The sequence below is a fragment of the Patagioenas fasciata genome, chromosome 5 (assembly GCF_037038585.1).
Source record: "Patagioenas fasciata isolate bPatFas1 chromosome 5, bPatFas1.hap1, whole genome shotgun sequence".
In the NCBI taxonomy this organism is placed as follows: Eukaryota; Metazoa; Chordata; class Aves; order Columbiformes; family Columbidae; genus Patagioenas; species Patagioenas fasciata.
Window position 1 is genome coordinate 35,519,255 of NC_092524.1, and position 19,618 is coordinate 35,538,872.

Genomic DNA, 19,618 nt, shown 5'->3' on the forward strand with positions numbered 1-19,618 from the left:
CATAGAAGAGAAAGGGATATGGAAAATACTGTGAATAAAGACATTCTTTCTCCCCTTCAGCTCTCAAATGAAAAACTATATGGTAATTATGCTTAGCAAAAAACTTGCTTCCATGTTACAAAACTGCATTTGAAACACTAGAAAAGCAAGAAGAAACACAGGGAGCACTGACAGGAACCCACTGACATGTGAGCTGTATGTTACTGGTACTGACACTATATCTACAGCATATCTAATTTGACTTCCATGTGTTAAAACAGACACTGTCCACTAGAGATACATGTAAATTAGATCACATGAATGGCATTTTGCATCGGTGATTACTCCAAAAGCTACAACAGCAATTTAACAGGAGCTGTGACCTACTTTGATTTATTATTATTTCAGACTCTAGACTAGTATAATAGATTCTATTACTGAAGCTGACTCTGAATAGTTAGATTGCTTTGGAAGCTGAACCTAGGGAGCAGTTGCACTGAGTGCTATTCCTAGTGTAACAGAATGCAAACTAATGTCTGGCCTGTCAAACAAACTGATTTAAGTAGTAAAACCCAAACAAATTAACATTGTATGCTCGTGAGTCGCTTGCTACTGGATTTAAAAAGAAAACAGTGGTTGTTTAGGAAAGAAATCTCACAGTTATACCTAATCAAGACGGTTTTGATGTCATACAGTCAAAGGTATGGTTCAGTACAAGAAAACTGTAAAAACCACTTCGCTTAAATAGTTGTAATTACAGAGAAATAATGACAAGACTGACTTTGAAAAATGCAAATGTAGATTACATACGTGAGTCTAAACTATAACAAAAAGCAAAATGACTTTAATAGCTCTCTGACTTGATCTAACTTGTTTCATAAAGGATTGTACATGTCTGCCCAGCTATCCTGAGCGGAACAGATGGAAATCTGAGGGAATTCGGGGCAAACGGATGGGTACTGAGAGGGGACGAGAGTGTAAAATGTCTCCCTGTTTTGTGGAAGAAGAGGGAAAAATTCAGAGATGGGTATTTAAAACATAAAGACTTATATTGTCTTGAAAAAAAAAAGCAAAGAATATTAAAGTTCCATATGGGAAAGAATAGAAGTTATTTCTAAATTACTTGACTTTTATAATACAGGAATGTATATAATATTAACTGGAAAACAGACACTTTGAATTTTATTTATTCTTTCTCTGATAAATGCAGATCTAGGAAGCATTTTACTAAAATAAAAATAAACATTTTTGATAAATTGAATAGATAAGGCTTAAGCTAAAATCCATAACATGAAATGAGATGTCATTCAAAATCCTAATTTTTACCACACTCTTAGATGTTAAATAGTTCTTTGTAAATGAATTTGGTGCTTGAACTGAATTTAATAGCAGAGAACAGAATAAGTGCAAAGCATTGATATGAAGGGATCATTTTATGTCACAGTCACAAGGTAAGTACCACGCACACAGAAGCTGCAGGTTTAAGTAAATTTTTGCTATTATTTTGAATGTATGAACTAATAATGGATCTAATTTGAGATTCAGCAGTGAGTAAACAAAGATGAATTGTATTTAAACACAATTATAACAATGTTTCTTAAATAATTGTTTAAAATAAATTTTATTGTAAATATAACTTCATGAAAGTTATTAATGTATACTTTGATCAGATTATTGCAATAATGTACTTTCTTTCCTGATGTGCCTTGAAGTTTTGCCATACTTTCACTTATGAGCTGTCATGAATTCCTTTCTTGATATGACATCTACTACTTGTAGCAAGAACAGTTCCCTGCTTTGGTATGGCAGAGAGAATGCTACAGGTGATATTTTGTGCAGCTACTAATCCAAATAATGAGAATGAAGACAGAACTAGTAAAGCTATTTTCTACAAATAAGGAAACTAGATCACTTGCTTTTCATGATTTTTTGCATTTTAAGGTACACTGAGGAAACCACATTTCTCTAAAAGTTAGAATTTCAATCCATTCATTTTTCCTAAGCCTAGGGTAAGGTATTACTACTACTAAAGCAAAATGCAATAGAAAAAATGCAATTATTTAAATGGCAGTTGACACATAGAAAGCTTTGACCTCTTGTCCATGTGTGGAAGAGAAATACAAATACCTACAAATTCTAATTTTACTTAAAACCTCATTGTTCTACTATCAACTGCAAAAAAATAACAGAAAACCAGGCCTAGATTGTACCAATATAATTGGACAAAACCCAAATGATTAGTGGATCCCTATTGGCTCTGTTGTGTTTATTTATTTCTGAACTGTAGATATCACAGATACATGTGGGCTTTTTTATCAAGACATTTTTCTGTTTTCAAGCTGAGGGTCTTCTTAAGGACGCACCTGGCAAGTTACTTAAAGCCAAGTCCATTAACAGTATTAAAACCTCAGTGTTCCCTCTATTGAACTGGGCTAGCTTGGAAAAACAAAATTTAAAATTTCAAAGAGCATCTCTACAAAGTATATAAGGTTCATAAGGCAATGAGATAGGCAATCTCAATTTAATGTAGCAATTTTTCTTCAGTGGATCAGTGTATTTAAGTCAAATGTCATGAACCAAATTCTCTATCTGCTGGACTTCTGCTTGAAAGCAGAGAAGAGAATGGAGAGGAACTGCTTACATTTACTTCATTTTGTCTCCCCATCCAAGAAATAGCTTCAATTGTCTAAGAGAAATCTTTGTTTATGGCATGAAAAAGATCTTTTGACAGAGAAAATAAAGGCACAGGTCCTCTCTTCTTGATCATGGTCTTCCATCTCCCCAAACACTTTTTTTTGCTTGAATTCCATCACACTGTGATTTTAAGGGTTGAATGAAACTCTCTGTATTGAAAAATACAAAAAAATCTCCACCTGATATACAGACTGAAAAGTTGAAAAAAGAAAAAGCAAGGAAAAAGGAAATTATGTTCCAGAAATCACTATATGTGATCTATTTTGTTCATGCTTTCTCTTTTTAGGTGATATATTGCAAAAGAGGAAGTTCATTGACATAACAAAATAAAAACAATCAAGTTTGTGTGTAACATGTTTTCAAAAATGTACAAGTGAAGGGCATAAATATTGAATACAAAACCAGCCTAATAATCCAACTAATAACATAGCCATATAATTAACTCATGATACCTGAAAGTCTAAAGACCGCCTATGGTATTTCACATCTGTTTGCATTTCTTAGAATTATGTCATACTTTCTTTGCTGTTATTCTGATGATCTTCCAAACAGACCTTTAACAATATGCAATTCAAGTTTCAGACACTGTATACGGATATTCACTTAGGTTTTTCCTTTATATTAAAATATTTCTGTAATAATAAAAACAATAGTGACATTAAAGCATTCTAGGGTGCCTAAGAATTGATAGAAGACCTTTTCATTTATGACAATTGCTCAGTCAATTATCATGGCTAAATTGATTCCTCTAATTTTTTTTATCTGGCAAACTGCTTCTGAAAAGTTTTACGTTATAATATCGGAATAACCTAACTCGAAAATCGCATGAATTGGCCCACTAATTAGAAATCTAGAGAGAACTATTTTATAAAGAAGAGCAAGAAACCCAGTTTAAAAAAAGAATAGCAAAGTATAAGAGGCTGCTATTCTTAAGCCAGCATGAGTAAGGTGGAATACCTTCTTGGAGCCAGAAAAGCCTTCTGAGAGTCCCGGGTGCAGAATTTGCAGGTAGGCAGCAAATTCAAAATGCTGGGCTTACTGTGCACACATTGAGGATGCTCTTGAATTCGACTGCCAAAAGTAGTTCCCCTCTGCCCTTAACATGTAAGTGTTCCACCCACCCTCAAACCAGTTGTCCTGTGTAGTGCAGATTTACAGCAGACATCAACAGTGAACTTAACAGCCTGTCCCTAAAATTGAATTCTAGGTTCCATGCTTCTGGGAAACACCTGAAAGTCAGTGTAGGAGTTCTTGGTCTTTCAGCACTGCCTTCTATTCAAACTAGCCTAAGTAGGAGAAACAGTCTCTTACCCAGCTTTAGTACTGCAAAACAACCTTCAGTTATTCACAACACTGAGTAATGTATACTATAGAGACTAGTTTAACCTAGAGCACTTAGAAGTCTTCCTGCAGTCTCTGAATAGACTTCTGAGGTCAACTAGCTGTTGCAGGAAATGGATTTCCTCTTGTTCTCTGAATACTGCTGATACTTCATTCCCTGTACTGCTCCCTCTGCTCCTGTATTATCAAGTAAGGCAAAGTAAGCCTCTGTTGTTTTATTAATAATGCTAAGTATACAATCAAACTCCATCAATCAGTATGTGGTCAACACGTATCCCAAAACTATTTTTATGGAAATAATGTACTTTGTGGGACAGAAAACTGACATAAAACTTTGCAGAGCTTTCACAACACAAGGCATCATGTTCTAACCACTTAACATGGCCAGATAAAGCATGAGAAGCTACAGGGCAGAGTGTCTCCCTTTTTGAAAAGCGTTTTTTTAGGAAGCAGGGGATAGCACTGCACTAGACATAAAGCTTCTACTAACTTTCAACAAGCAGATCAATGTTTCCTTCATTATGCTTTTAGCCAAACACACAGCACATGCAGAAGCTGGGGGAGTGGCAGAGAAAGAGAGAGAGATTGATGCTGTTAATAAAAAGTCTGAGATAAGAATGAGGATTAAAAAAAGGCCCATTGCATAATACTACCTAAGTGTAATTTTATACATTAAGAGACTATGGACCTTTGTTGGTCAATCTATTAGTTTTACATTTTGTATGGTATTTTTAAGATACAAGCTGTAGTCAGAGTGCTTCTAAAAATGTAAATGAAGCCAATCTGAAACAATATTTTTTTAACTGAACTGCTGCTATTAAAAAAAATGTTTTGTGACAACTGGATAATAGGTAAATTATAGACATATTACATACACACTATACTGCACAACTGTCAGCATCATTCCTAATTGATATTTCTACTCTTCAAAAAATCATTTAAGTAGTCCTGCTAACGTTTACAAAATTACAGGCACAAAGCTAACTGGTTTCCATGGAAGGGGAAAAACTTTATTGCATATTGTAAAATTCAAAGAGAATATGAATTTATGTTTTATCATTATATGATTTTAGAGCATCAAAACTTCTCTTACCAAAAGGGAATCACTTTTTAAAGAAACTCACTTTAATTTAACTGAATGGAACCAAAGAGAGCACCACGTTCTAGACAAGTGGAATTGTTAAGGTGCTGACTGGGGCTAAGTAGGTATATAGTACTACTACCCTACAATTCCTGGAGTTCAACATGCTATGAAAAGCTTTCTGTAACTAAAGGTAAGTAGAAGTTTTTAAAAACTCCCTCCCATTCCTCTCAAATAGACATCAGCTGACCACATCCACAGTTTCACCAGAGCAACTGGTGACAATAAAAAGCAGCAGGTGAAAAGTAGCTTTTCCTAATTATTGGACTCTGAGATGAAAAACAGCCTCTACAAGGATGTTTTCTATGAAAAAAATCAGGCAGCAAATTAGACCTTGAATTCTTCACAGTTCTTCTTCAGCTGGAAGATTTTTTATTTCTTCAAAGAACTTCTATGTAACAGAAAAAAAATCCGCTAGTACAGTCACTTTCCTTTTTGGTAATCTTAGTTCAATTAATCCAATTACAGAGCTATTCTCAACAATTAAAATTGTAAGAAAATGTCTTCTGATGAATCTAGAATGTGTATTTCTGAAAAACAGATTTCAAAAATTGTTTAAAAAGATCTTTTCTTTTGTCTTTTCTTGTACCTTTTTTTCAGAAGGCACATTCAGCTGAATTCCCACAGCACTGATTCCATTTCTCTTGTCTATGTGTTCCTGGTGTCCTCTGAAGGTCCAAAACTATTTGGTGGTGACTTGGACATATAAAATTAAGAAGTTCTGAACTTGGTTCTTAAGAATCAACTTAAGACAAATATTTTCTTGGAATAAGAACCACAGAAATAGGTGTAGACACAAGAAGCAGCCTTGTTCACTAGTTCACCAGGGAGACAGGTTATTGGCATTTTAGATAGGAAGATCTTCCTTCTGAACAGAGTATAAAGGATGAATTGCTTGTATAGACTCTCAGTGCCACCTTGATACTCCAGCTACCAGACTCTTTACTACAAATTGCAAAGCTATCCTTTATGGACACTGTTTAACTAAATTTTCATATGCTTAATACTCCAGTTTTCTCCTTCAGCTGTGGTAGAATCTAACCATTCCAGGACACTAACTGGTACTACAGTCTAATTGCTTCAGAGAAGGCAGAATAGTTTTGGGAGTTTGATCAAGCAGGAGACCCATACATGTTGACCAGTCACCAGCCACAACACCTTGGTTTGTGTTTCTTTCAAAGTCAGCAATCCCTCCAGAACATGAAAAGGACAAACAGCTGAAGTTGCAGGCAAAGCAAGAAGATTTCAATTTCCCTGAAAATGGTTTGTTTACTTCATAATCCGTAAGAGTATGTTCACCATTTTTGCTGATGTGAACAATGACAATTGGATTCTTTGGAAATGAAGTGTCATCAGGCTGAACTGTCTGATGATCCAGTACTTTTTCTTAATTTCATACAGGTCATTCAGAAGAATAGCTGGTGGAGTGAGGGTGGTGTTCATCTTGCATCTGTGTGCACTAAACTTAATTTCTTCCTCTTGCATTAGCTTAGAAAAAAGTATCTTTGTATATGCATGAGTATAGTATTACTTATTTGTTCCATATTGGTGTTTTGATGATAATAATGAAAAAAACAGTGAGGCTTTTATAAGTAACAAGGCACAACAAACTGCACAATACATATCCAGTGCTTTTAAGAACACATGCTTGATTATCTTTAAAACAACTTGTCTCCTGGTGGAGCCAGAAAGCAATTATTTATCGATGACAGAAAAACTGGTAAGCATTTTTAATTTTTATGAGATCTTTTGCCTGTTCATACACTGAAACTAAAAAAACCCCTTTCTGTTACTAAGGATAAGGAAGTGCTAAGAATGATTGCTTAAGAAGCTGACGCTTTTGAGAGCAAATTAGACACACATCAGCAAGGCATTGCTTATACACAGATCCTCCTGCTTAGGGGCAAAGTGACTGAATAGGTGAACTCCGTATGCTTGCATTTTGTATGACAGACATTGACAGAACATTCACATCAGGTCTAGAACTTGGTCCACAGCGTGAGATAGAGTGAGCTGTCACCTTTTTGTGAGATCTTGTCACCTTTAAGGGATTCTTTTAAAATACAGAATAACTAACTACACATGCTCAAGACTGATTCAGTATTGCAGAAAACCTCAAGTCTATCTTCTTGATACTCTTCCATTAATCTTTAAACAGTGGGTCATGGCATTAATTTGAATGTATTTTATAAATTCGGTTTTTATCTCAGGATGTTGTGAATTCTAGGTTATCTTATTTATTTTTTTCCTATCCTAATTACAATTGAACATATCTTTCTTTTCAATTCCTGATAAGATGGTCCTGTACCTATTATAGAAGGCTACCATGAAGCTGATACAGAAGTATTTGCAAAAAGATACGCATTTTGGCAGGTACTGACCCAAACCAGAGCTTTGGGAATTAATAATGAATGAACTTCAGAATCATAAACCCACCTATATCTAGACAGGTAATTAGTAATCATAACATGATGGCCATCTTTACAGAGTATTTCCACGCTCACTGTCTGAAAATGGGTCAGATTAACCAGTGAAGTATTTTGCAGCCTGGACACCTCTAAGTTTATTATTTGCACTTTAATGTAAGAGATAATTAGGATGCTTTTATTACATAATTTGTGGTCATATGTTATGTAGCAGTTGCCTAGCTAGACTACAGATCACGGTGATCCCAGACTAGTAGTGATTTTAAAACCACGCTGAACATGGTTGCAGATTGATCATGCAAAATCTGCCCCCCCAGCTGATTTTTCCCCACTTGTGCACAGTGCAATGCAAAAAAGAAAAACGTAAATAAAACCAAAAACGTGTGATGGGCGAGCAGGTCGACTGTGTGAGAGAACACGTGCAAAGTATACCTCAGAAACACTATAGGTGGATGAGCACGAAGGGAGCCGAGCCTGGTTGTGCAGTGGGGAAAAGAAAACATCGTTAAAAAAGAAATGGTGGCACAGTAAGGGTCTCAGAAGGTTTTCTGTATAGGTGGTTCCAGCACTGAGATAGCAGCAGGGGGTTCATTAAGTTTCCTCAACCAGCTATTTCAGAAACTCAAATTTTATGCCTTTTAAGGTGGAAGCTTCTTGAAAGAAAAAAGTATTGTCTTTAATAATAAAAATTAATGATGAATCTGAAGACAACTATCAATCCCTTCTCCTCTAAATAACTGACAGCACTATCCTTAGGACAAGAAGGTAATCTAGGATGAAGCTTTACCAATGTAATTTAAAACTGTTAGTTTTATTCTAAGTCTGCAAAGGGTACAATGTGAAAACCCATTAGAGACCCTGTCCTCCCCTGTATATCTTCATGTTTGAAGATGCTCAGAACCAGCATTTTGACAATGGAGGTTTTCCTTCAATCTCAATGCCCCCAAATCCAGAATGACCTGTGAAGTTAAATAACTAACAGCCAGGTATAGGTCAGTAGAAATCTGCAGATTCTATCCCTAGCAACATAAAGTGATGTGATTCTCGAGGGACACTGTTCCCTGACAAAAGCTTTCAGTGCAAACACAAGTTAACTGGTAACACTGCAGTTCTACTGACTGCTTAATAAACACCTTGTTTATACAAGATACCAATTTTTCTATACTATTTAACACTCAGATGTAACTCAGTGTAACAAATCTGAAAATGCTTTATTTGGTTGAAAGCATTTCGTGTTTCAATTACAAAGAGCTCTGGGGTTTTGTTGTTTGTTTGATTGAATTTTTCCCATTTTTTTTTTTCCCCTTAATTGCATTAGATTAATAGTGATCTGATGATAACTGACTATGAAGAAAGAGTAAAAGCAGCCTAATAAATAAAATTTTAAAATACATGGTTCTAATACTGGTTTTTGTTTGTTTGTTTTTTGTTGTTGTTTATTTATTTTTTTTTAGGGGTGGAAAAAGGAGTCATCAGAAGTCTTGGCTAAACCTCCTTAGACTTCAACAAAATTAGTGTCTGTGCAGCAGTTTGGATACACTCATGGTAAAGACTAACCCAGCAAGAATTTCAACATAAATTATTAGTGACTATTTGCTGACTTAGGCATTATGATGGACTAGGGAGAGAACATGGTACTCCTAAAAAATTCTCGTTAATATTCTTTGATCTCAAACATGTATTTCATAATTCTTTATTGAAATATATCACTTCCAGGAAAACTCTACAGTCACACTTTTCTGTGTTCATTTATGTCTCCATTACATACTTCTATATTAGAGGTATGTAAATTTAGGACTGTAGAAATGGAGTAGTTACATTTTGTCTTTTGAAGGCAACCGCAAGGCTGATGTGGCCCTTGGTGAGAATGAGTTTGACCCCCATGCAATTTTTCTTTCTTCACTGAAAAGTTTTTGATAGTCTGAAAATGTTTTTGTTCCTTTCTGGCCCTGTGAATTTCATTTGCTCTTCTAGATAACATTTCTAAGGAAATCCGAATCACTTCACAACATCTTAACTATACACACACTCAGCAACTTCTTTTCTTGATGTTTTCTTAGAGTGAGAGGATTTGCAAAAGGACTGAGTCACGAACAGAAAATTCCTTCAGAAAAATAGAAAGACTAGAAAATGCAGTTTTAAGAAATCAAGCATTATTCTTTAAATGTCTATTTTGTAACAAAAAAAAAGTAGTTTTTGTAAAAAAAAAAAAAAGAAAAAGGAAAGAAAAAGGAGAAAGAAAAAAGAAGCCCTTCTGACAGAGCAAAAGCTGTTTTTAGAAACATTACTTTGAAAGCTTTCTAAGAAAGATCAGATGTGCTTTTGCTTAGAACAGGGGTTCTGTTATTCACCTAGGACTTTTGGATGAGTCTCTAATCAAGACTCTCATAAATAATGTTCAACCATTGTTCCCATGGTTTGTCTTGCAACGGCATGGAAGAAGAAAAACCATTAGCTTCAGTTTTGCAGAGGAGGATCCAAAGAATGCAGTAACAGCAAGAAACATCACAGTAGCAGTTTAAGTAACAGCAACTAGATAAACACAAACAACAATGATAAGGAGGTTTGGAATTGTACACCATAAAGTTTGGAAGAACTTGGCTCATCTTTTCTGCTCCTCGCAGTATCTTACAAGGGGTATGCTAGGCACTTGGGTACTTTTAAAATCTTCTGTTAGATAACTGCTTTAAGTAGAATGCTATTACCTTCCTTGTCAAATTATCCTGTGATTTAACTATCCATATTTTCATTAACATCTAAGCTAAACTTGCCATTTAACTTCAGTCATTCCTATTAGTTTTTAATCACTTTAAACCAGTTTGCATTTTCTTTTTCATAGTTCCAGTTTTATAGAGGCAAATGATAATTCCCTGCACTAAGATTTCTCCCTATGTTCAAACGCACACACAATTTTCCTTAAATTTTTAATCTCACTTGCTTTGAATTCTGTTTTTTTTTCTTATTCATACATGTATAGATTCTCAATTTACCTACGTCATTTTCTCATAATGCAATCACAGGTATGCTCAAGTGTTCCAGTCTCAAGATTATCTAGTATTCTTGACGAAAGGATTATGCTCATACAACATAGTGATTGCCATTTGCTTTATTTTCAATAGGATCACACAAGGAGACTGTTTAATCTCTACTGCACACTTACAATTTTCTGATCATTTCTATGTCATTGCTTTATTGCTAACTAGTCTCCACTTTTGAGCATCTGCCTGATTTCAGCTTTTTCTAAGTTTATTCCCTCTGTGTTATTAAAATTAAATGTCAATACTTTTCCAAGCTCCTTTGATGATTCTGCAATCTGTCACCTACTCTGCTTACAATTTGTTGTCATACATGAACTCCAGTGATTGGTTCTTCCAATTTGAGAAAGGGGGCAGCTCTCCATGTTTTGTATGTTACCTGACAACCCCTACATATTGCATTAGGTGAAGTTAACATGTTAACATCTGAGCTGTTAGGCTCTTCTCCACCAGGAACATTCAATGTAAAGGGCACATTGTCAATCACAGAAATTCCCCACTGTGAGAACGATTTTAAAAGAGCTGTGCCTATTTACACCAACTGAGCATCTGGTTGAAAGCCTGGAAGACTAATTTGTTGTTAGTCTGAGGGTCTTACTGGCTTGACTCAGATCTTTAATAATGGAATATTAAGACACGGAATAGAAGCCCCGTAAATGTAATCCTTCATCGTAACCAAAGAAGGCAGGTACTTAAAGTGAGACAGAACACTGCATCTGAGATACAGATCCATACGAACAATGATAATCCCAGTTTCATTAACCATAAGCTACGGAGATCATTCGGCCTCTGCTATGAATTCAGAGTACATTTTTCTTGAACAAAACCAGAATCTTTGATTTGGAACCATGCTGGTCAAAAGCCACACAAAATTTTTTTGGCATATTACTTGTGAACTCCATGTAGAACTTCCTTACACAGATTTTTTTTTTTTTCTGATGGGTTTTCTGTAACATTTTTCTGCAGAATTTAAATTTACATTTAAAATTCTGAGCCTGCACAATGACCAAAAAAAAAAATATTCAAAACACAGAGTGAAGCAGTATTGTTCTGTTTTATTTTAGCTGAATTTCGCACTTTCAGGAAGGTATCAGTTTTAGCAGGTATTATGAGTTCTAAAATGTTAACTACTCAGCTCTTTCACTGTTGATCATCTCAGTAGCTAATGCACATTTTTGCTACATTAATTTGAACAGTAGAGGAATGCTACCATGTCCAAGCGATAGAAGACTGACAAATTTTTCTAAGCAATTTTTAAGTACAGCTTCAAACACAGGTCTCTGGGATGGATCAAATTATTAGGCCATGAAAAGAACTGGAATAGTTGCAAGGAAGATGAATGAAAGTCTCAAGAAGAAATGGAAGAACAAATCTAAGGTTTGGATTACTGTTTTTTTGTAAATGGTTATGTGTTATTGCCGATATTAAAAGCAGTGTTTTAAAATGAAAACTGCTCAATTAACTCAAACTGCTTAATTAACTCAAACTTTCATGCATGTTTTCAGTGCAATTTTATTTGAAATATCTAGGAGGCTGTCTAAACTTCTGGTGGAATCTAGGATATTTTGCAGAATTCCAATGTTTCCTACATATTTCCAATGACCTTCGAATTTAATCTAGAAAGCGTGTCTTTGCAATTCATTCTGAAACAAAGGTTCCACCTTAATAGTATACACAATTGTGCAGTAGCATTTCATTTTAACTTCTGAGGCTGGCCATTGGATACTATATGCTCCCCCTTCCCACACCACTCAATGCATTTGCCACACTGCAGGAATATTAACAACTTACATCTAAACTGCTTTCCAAAGGTAATATGGAAGCGATGAAAATTATTTTAAAGATCCCTCATTATCTTCTTTCCAGTTGTCCACTATTTGAGAAGGACTATTCTTTGATCAATCATTTGTATATTGTCTTTTAAAATGTTGCCTTATCTAAAACATCCATTATTACAGCATGACTCAGAGTGGCACAGAGGAACAGGACAATTTCATGACAACTAATGTGTCCTGGCCAATGTGGTCACAGTTTTTTTCATTTGAAACCTTCCCCCATGTGACATTCTGTGAAGTAGTGTGTGAAACCTGTTTCGTAGCACAGATTTTCATGGCTTTTTTTTTCTGGCTTTAAATTTATTCACTAGTACTAAATCATTAACTTAAGAATAAAGAGTGTAAAATAAAGGAACTTTCTTTTTCTTGATTACGAATAATAAATTTGAGGTGCCACCAAATCTAAAATATCACACAGTTTATTCCCCCCAAACTTGATTCTGAAAGATTTACCAGTGAAAAGATACAGTCCTCTAATAAAATTTATTTTCTACAAAGCTGCAATATATTAGCAGCTCAATTTCCTTGTATTTTGACCTGCAAAAGATTATAAACTCAAGGACTTCAATTTCACAATGAGTAGATATCAACTTTATGTCAGATACATAGTTGGATATGCAAAAGCATCCAAAATTCGTAAAAATTATCAAATCATTATCATTACCAAAATTATCTTGCACTATGTAACCATAGTGGATTATGCATCAGAATGATAGTGCTGAGAAGAATGACAACAGTCATAGAATATGTCAAACACAAACAGGACATGAATCTAAAGAAACTACTCTGAGAATCTTCACTGGATGGATGTGCACAGGGATAGATGGTTACTACCTTTAACATCTACCATAAAACTGCCCCTTTTTCCTAATTTTCATTATACATTAAATTGTGTGACTTAGACTCACTTCTACAGAACTACTGAAAAGCTTATCTTAATTTATGAGGTGAATTACTAAACAGGAGGTACTGTTGCCTGTACTGTTATGTTGGATTTGATGTAGTTATTAAATATTGCTGTGAAAAACTGGCAACTTTATAGTGGTGTCATGAATGATGTGCTAGATCCTAACTCTTTTTTCACTTTATTTTTTCTTTAAAGAATAAACTTAATGTATAAGAAATATGCTGCAGAATTCTTTTTATTAGCCTGCTAAAAAAACAAGCAACGAAATTTGCATAGCTGGCATTCAACCAAATATTAATCTATTTTGTGAGATAAAATAGGGACACAATAAGATTAAAGGCAAAGGCAGAGATACACGTGAACCTGTATGCTTCTGGGTTACCTTATACGAGTCATAGCTTTCAGTTCACATAAGTCTATCAGTCACTGACAGATGACATTTTTATTCTCTAAATTAAGGATACCTATTTAATTAGTTGCTAAGTTTAATATTCAGAAAACTTTTTGATATGTAACTTCAATTCTGGAAAGAGATTTTTTTTTTTAGTTGTTGTAAAGCCAAGCAGTTTGATTAGCATGCATTAAAATGCAGTAGGATATTCTTTTAAACAAACCCTGTCAATTAGGTCAGGTTTCTCACAGGCATTAAAATGAAACCCCCAGCTAGGAAAGAAAGAAAATGCAAAGGGAGAAAGAGAGAGAGAAACAAAAAGACGGGAATGAGAGGACAAACCAATTGGATCTGGTGTTACCAGCCAGCAGAAGTTTTAAAAAAAGAGATCACCGAGTGAAACTGTACATTTACTCAGAGAGAGCATCCTTCGGCATTGCTTTCTAGGTGATTGCTGAGCTCCTCCAGTTTTCGATGGAGCTACATGTAAACATCAGAAAATAAACTGAAAAAGCAATCTGTTTTCTCTTCACGTTGGTTTTGGTTTTGGTTTTTTTTTTTTTTCTTCTTTTGTTCTTTGTTTTTGTAGCTGGGTGGGTTTTTGTTTTGTTTTTGTTTTTTAATAAATCAGAGCATAACACATTTCTCACTGCCTCTAGCAAAACATTTGAAGAAATCAAAGTGCATTGAACACCACAGACATTCAAGCTCAGTAAACTTGAAATCTGGAAACAAGATATTTTTGGTTGATTAACACAGCTCTTGGTTTAGTACACGAAAAAAAAACGAAAAATCAACAGACAGATAACTCTAAAGTTACTGAATCTCTGCTGGATTGTTCCTTTAGTTATTTATTTGCTTGCTTATCAGTAAGGCTGTGTTGTAGAATTGATTTCCATCAAAAGTAACTTTTTAGACATAAATCTTCAGGATTGGCAACCTCAATTAGGATTTCTCATTTTCTTTAAGGCTATTTATACAAGATTTTGTGTATATATTTTTGTGTCATGAAATTAAATCCTGGGTAATGATACAGAAATAATAAGCCCAAATCAGGTGTCAGTGTGTGTCCATAAAAACAACAGGTGAATCCCACAACCTAAATAGGCAACATCTTCTGCTTATGGATATGCATTACGCACCTAGAATTGTATGTGGTGACCCGTTAAAATGCAGAGGTCACGGTAATTACATACAGAGTTTTCAAAAGAACGCAGAAATTGTAGTTGTCTTGTCTTTTCCTCTATGTGAATTCAATGGTTCTGAATGTCTCCCACTGAAAAAGTCCCTCATTCAGGTACTGTGCTCTTCTCATCTATACTGCAATTAAAACCTCTTCCCAAAACACAAGATGAAAAGACAAAGCCTCACAGACAGTGAGGAATGCTACACATGCCTTTAGGCATAACTTGTATAAACAAATAGCAACTGGTTTCTTTTTCTACTCTGAGATCAATTTAAAGGGTGGCATTACCGGAAAGAGGTGCATAACTAATCCTTCCTCTCCCCTTCTTTATGCTCAGTGAAATAACATTTCACAAAGAGCAGCTGTTGAGCTGTGTTAGGGAACAGAGAGGATGGCTTGTCCTGGAACAAAGGCAATACAAGCACACACAAAACCGAAACAAAAGATCAAAAACCAAGAAGGCAGGTAAGGCAAGGACAGTGCAGAAGAATAATGAAATAATTAACACTTGAGAAAAGTGCTAAAAGGAAATCAAGCGCGAAAAAAAAGTGAAAAATTGGGCGGCTGATATAGAGGCAACTGTTGAGATGGAACCTTAACAGAATGGCCTGGGCTGCACGTGATCAGCATCTTGGTATAGTTTATGTCCTGTGTTTTAAACCATTTATTAGGATGTAATACTATGCCTGGTGGGTACTGATTTAGATATCTGCTTGTTCTTTTAAGTGCTCTGAATATTTTAGTACATTTGTACATACATAAAAAAGGCAGAAGGGACTAATTACTAGCAAAACACTGGCTTCACTCTTATTAGCCTCACATGAATCTCTCATTTCTTCTTTATTTACTCTGATTTTTTCTAACTTAAAGGCTAGATATACACAAAATATTCACCTCTCTTGTAATGGTCTTTTGTAGAATTAAATGCAAAAAAAAGCGTGAGCATTATAAAAGCTTAATTAGTTTTCAAGATGGGAAGCAGTAGTCTGAAGATGAGTAAGTCACTTCTCCATGTAACAGGTAGTTGTGAAACAACCAACACCACAGATCAGAGAAGTGGTTTAATCAAGATCACCAAATTACAGGCACTTTGAGGAAGTTGTTATTATCTCTTAATTGTGGTGACATTCAGTGCTAACTAACTGGCAGCCTGCCTTCACTGGGTTGCTCTATGTGTAGCACAGAAACAAACAAAATGTGACCCAACAGCAATAAGAATACTGAAATAAAAATGATTGGGATGGTGAGAAATGGAAAATCCCCTTCCCTCCCTCCCCTCACCTCCCCCTTCAAAAGGAAAAGTGTAGGCTATAGAAGAAAACTTGCAAAATAAATGTTAGAAACATATTTACTTTGAGGGATCCAACTCTACTAGCAACTCCTTTGCTTTCATCCGGCCGTCTAATTTGCTACAATGGGGGAAGATGGGTAAAAAAGACAGAAGAATAAAGAAAAAGTAAACTTAAAAAAATTTCCACACAATCAGTTAGCAGTACATGCAAGACATCAAATTGACTCTCTGAGACACCTCTAGAGGACAAAGACACAGACTCTAATTTCTGGAATAAATGATGTTTTACTATGGCATTTTAAACTTGCTTTGTTGATAATTTTTATTCCAATATATTACCAATCTGGCACATAAGTTGCATGCTGAACTCACTAACATTTCTGAAAGAATACACGTTACTTATCTGATTTGGATACAAAGAATAATGAAGTCCTAAAACTCTAACTGAAGAAAAAAACACCCTACACTTTCTACAAATCATATGATCATAGTGTGCTATAACTGGGAGTTCAGGCCTGGCAAGTATCATGATTGATACCTGACAGAATGCAATACAGATTCCTATTGACCCAGGCCTAGAGATTTTAGCCACTGCTATCAAGATTCCCAGTTCGAAATTATGCTGCCCAACCAGAAAATTTTAATGCCAGACCAACATTAGATTTTTCTTTAAGTATACCATGTATATAACCTCTCCCCCAACATCTCCTACCTGATGACTTTTCCTTTATTATACATGTTTTTTCCTAGATGAGGCAGAGGATGGAAGAAACAACTGAGGCAGCTGCTCAAAAGGCTTTGCATTGTTAGAAGCATGTAAAAGCAAACATTCGTTTACAGCAAAAGTTTTTTTCAGAATTGCTGAATCCTGTGAATAAACCTCTTTTACTGACAAGTTAAACTTAGGTTGTGCCATTTGAAGTAGAGAGGAAGAAGACAACAAAAATCACTCTAGGGATATCCTTCTAGTCTGAGTCAAGACTGAACTGAAAGGATTTATTATCTGATGGTTGTTTCACAGCTTGCGTAAAACAAAGCCCCATGCAACTGAGGTGAACTCTTTCAAACCACATTAACTGCCTTTTCTTTAAGAATTCTCAGCAAGGAAGCCAAAGACTGAGTGAACCACGGAAATGTAACTATGCTTGATGCTCTCTGGAGCACACTAGCAAAAGCAAAAGTGAGATTACCCAGTTTGTTTTTACCTGACACATGAAAAATGGAGAAATTCATATTCAAGATACAGTCAATGGTTGTTCTTTTTTTTTTACTTGCACTTGATTCTCAATAAAATAATGCAACTAAGCAAGATATTAACGATTAAAATATTTAGTTCTGATAGGGTGCCCACTAGCAAAAGATAATCCAAACATTCACATAAATTGTTACTTTCCTTCCCTGCTCTTATGGCATCAAAACAGTATCTGTTTTGAACTCCCATGTGAAACCCACATTACTGTTTTCATGAGACTCCAAATGAGTGTCCAAGCAATTCTAGTGTACTGACCAAGAAAAAACCCTGACAATTCTTAAATAAAATGCATCAATTAGAATATATGCAGTTGTAACCTAGTTGCTATATTTTTCCTAATTAAAAATAGAGAGAAGGAAGGAAGGAAGGAAGGAAGGAAGGAAGGAAGGAAGGAAGGAAGGAAGGAAGGAAGGAAGGAAGGAAGGAAGGAAGGAAGGAAGGAAGGAAGGAAGGGAGGGAGGGAGGGAGGGAGGGAGGGAGGGAGGGAGGGAGGGAGGGAGGGAGGGAGGGAGGGAGGGAGGAAGGGAGGGAGGAAGGGAGGAAGGGAGGGAGGAAGAAAGGGAGGGAGGGAGGGAGGGAGGGAGGGAGGGAGGGAGGGAGGGAGGAAGGAAGGAAGGAAGGAAGGAAGGAAGGAAGGAAGGAAGGAAGGAAGGAAGGAAGGAAGGAAGGAAGGAAGGAAGGAAGGAAGGAAGGAAAGCCTCGAGGGAAAAAAAGATCCTTATTTGAAAGGAAAACAACATCCTCGCTGAGATATTACCAGTCCCAGACAATAAGACATAATCGAGTTGAACCCCAATACATGTTACTAATTTGAAACTTTTTTCAAAAATAATATATTAAATTTTGTTTTGAAAAAAGAAAAAGAAGAAAAAAAATAAATGCTGATAATCTTATGTACTGACATAGAACTAGGACATTAAGAAAAATGTGACATACCACAGAAACTTTGGGAAAAGTTGTAAGTGACAGCATTATGCATTGCCCTTCAGGTAAAAAGAAATTTTCTTCTATTACTTACCAATCTGGGTATTGTGGCTGCTCAGATTGTGCTGAAAGTTTAGGATTCAGTCAGAAAACAAGAAAAATTCTTGTTTAACATCCATGGCACAGTTAATATGCATAATAATGTGTTTTCCCCAGGAACCTTGCAGAATGCAACTTGGATAAGTCCAAGTGATATGAGTATCGCACAAACTATACTACATCTGTTCTGGGAATTAAATAGGGTATCACCAAGAAAACAAGGGACAGTGGGATTTTTTTTTCTTTCCCCCATGGCAAATGCCACAGAAAGGAATTCAGATATATCCTTATCTCTATCTGGTCAACTCCTGTACGATGTTCTAGAAGTTGACCGAGATTACTATGTCAGAAAATGTCACAGATTATACACTCGTTTTCCAGAAACTCAGGTAGACACAAAAACCCCATCAAAATTCAGGTAGACACATGAACCTCATCATAGATGAACACTTGTAGTTAGAAAAGATTAGAATGAAAAGTTGTGCATATACATGTTCTAAATCAAAAGTATGTGTACTTCTGTCCCCATTGGTCACTTGTGTGATCTAGAAGCGAGTCCTTTGATTTTTCTATTACCCATTTGTAAAATGAAAACAATACTTCTAAGCAAAACATATCACTAATAAAAAGAGCTTCAATGGTGACACTGAAAACAAATCTTTTTGCCTCAGGTTTCATGATTTTCTTCTTTATAGCACAACACAAGCTAAATGAATGGAGTAAGAGATGAGGCAGGAGCAACACTAAGTAGTTATTGGCAAAATGTTACCAGAAATATGTGAGCTTTTTGGAAGATTTGGAAGAAGGAGAATGAAGATACTCAATGTAATGAAGAAAGTGTTGTGGAGGGAACGTTCCAGGGTATAATGCACTGACAGTTAAGAAAAATGCATTGTATTTACATATCTTTCTTATTCACAAGGGAATAACAGTGGGAGTTAATAGCTGAAGATTTGCCACAGATGCCCCTATCCTGGTATCTGAAGGACAAGGTGGAGTTACAATGAGAGTAGAATGAGATAGGAACGCAGTGGAAGAGAACTCAGGAAGCAGGGAAATCAGACTAAAGAGTGAGCAAAGAGGAGTGCTCAAATGTGCTTGATGGATTTGTTAGAAG

At 35.6% G+C, this 19,618-nt stretch overlaps 1 protein-coding gene across 13 annotated transcripts in view; it reads right to left on the bottom strand.

Annotated features, from left to right (window-relative positions):
- The window catches only part of GPHN (gephyrin), a 293,554-nt gene that overhangs the window by 63,703 nt on the left and 210,233 nt on the right, over positions 1–19,618 (bottom strand). For 10 of the 13 annotated variants that reach the window (XR_011739363.1, XR_011739362.1, XM_071809320.1 and 7 more), the window contains one exon: positions 16,288–16,344. The exons of the other annotated variants lie outside the window; for them this stretch is intronic. Coding sequence is in view for 8 of the 10 variants with exons in the window: in XM_071809320.1 (XP_071665421.1) it covers positions 16,288–16,344 (57 nt within the window). In the remaining 2 variants the exon portion in view is untranslated. The remainder of the gene's footprint in view (positions 1–16,287; positions 16,345–19,618) is intronic. 13 annotated transcript variants of the gene reach the window in all.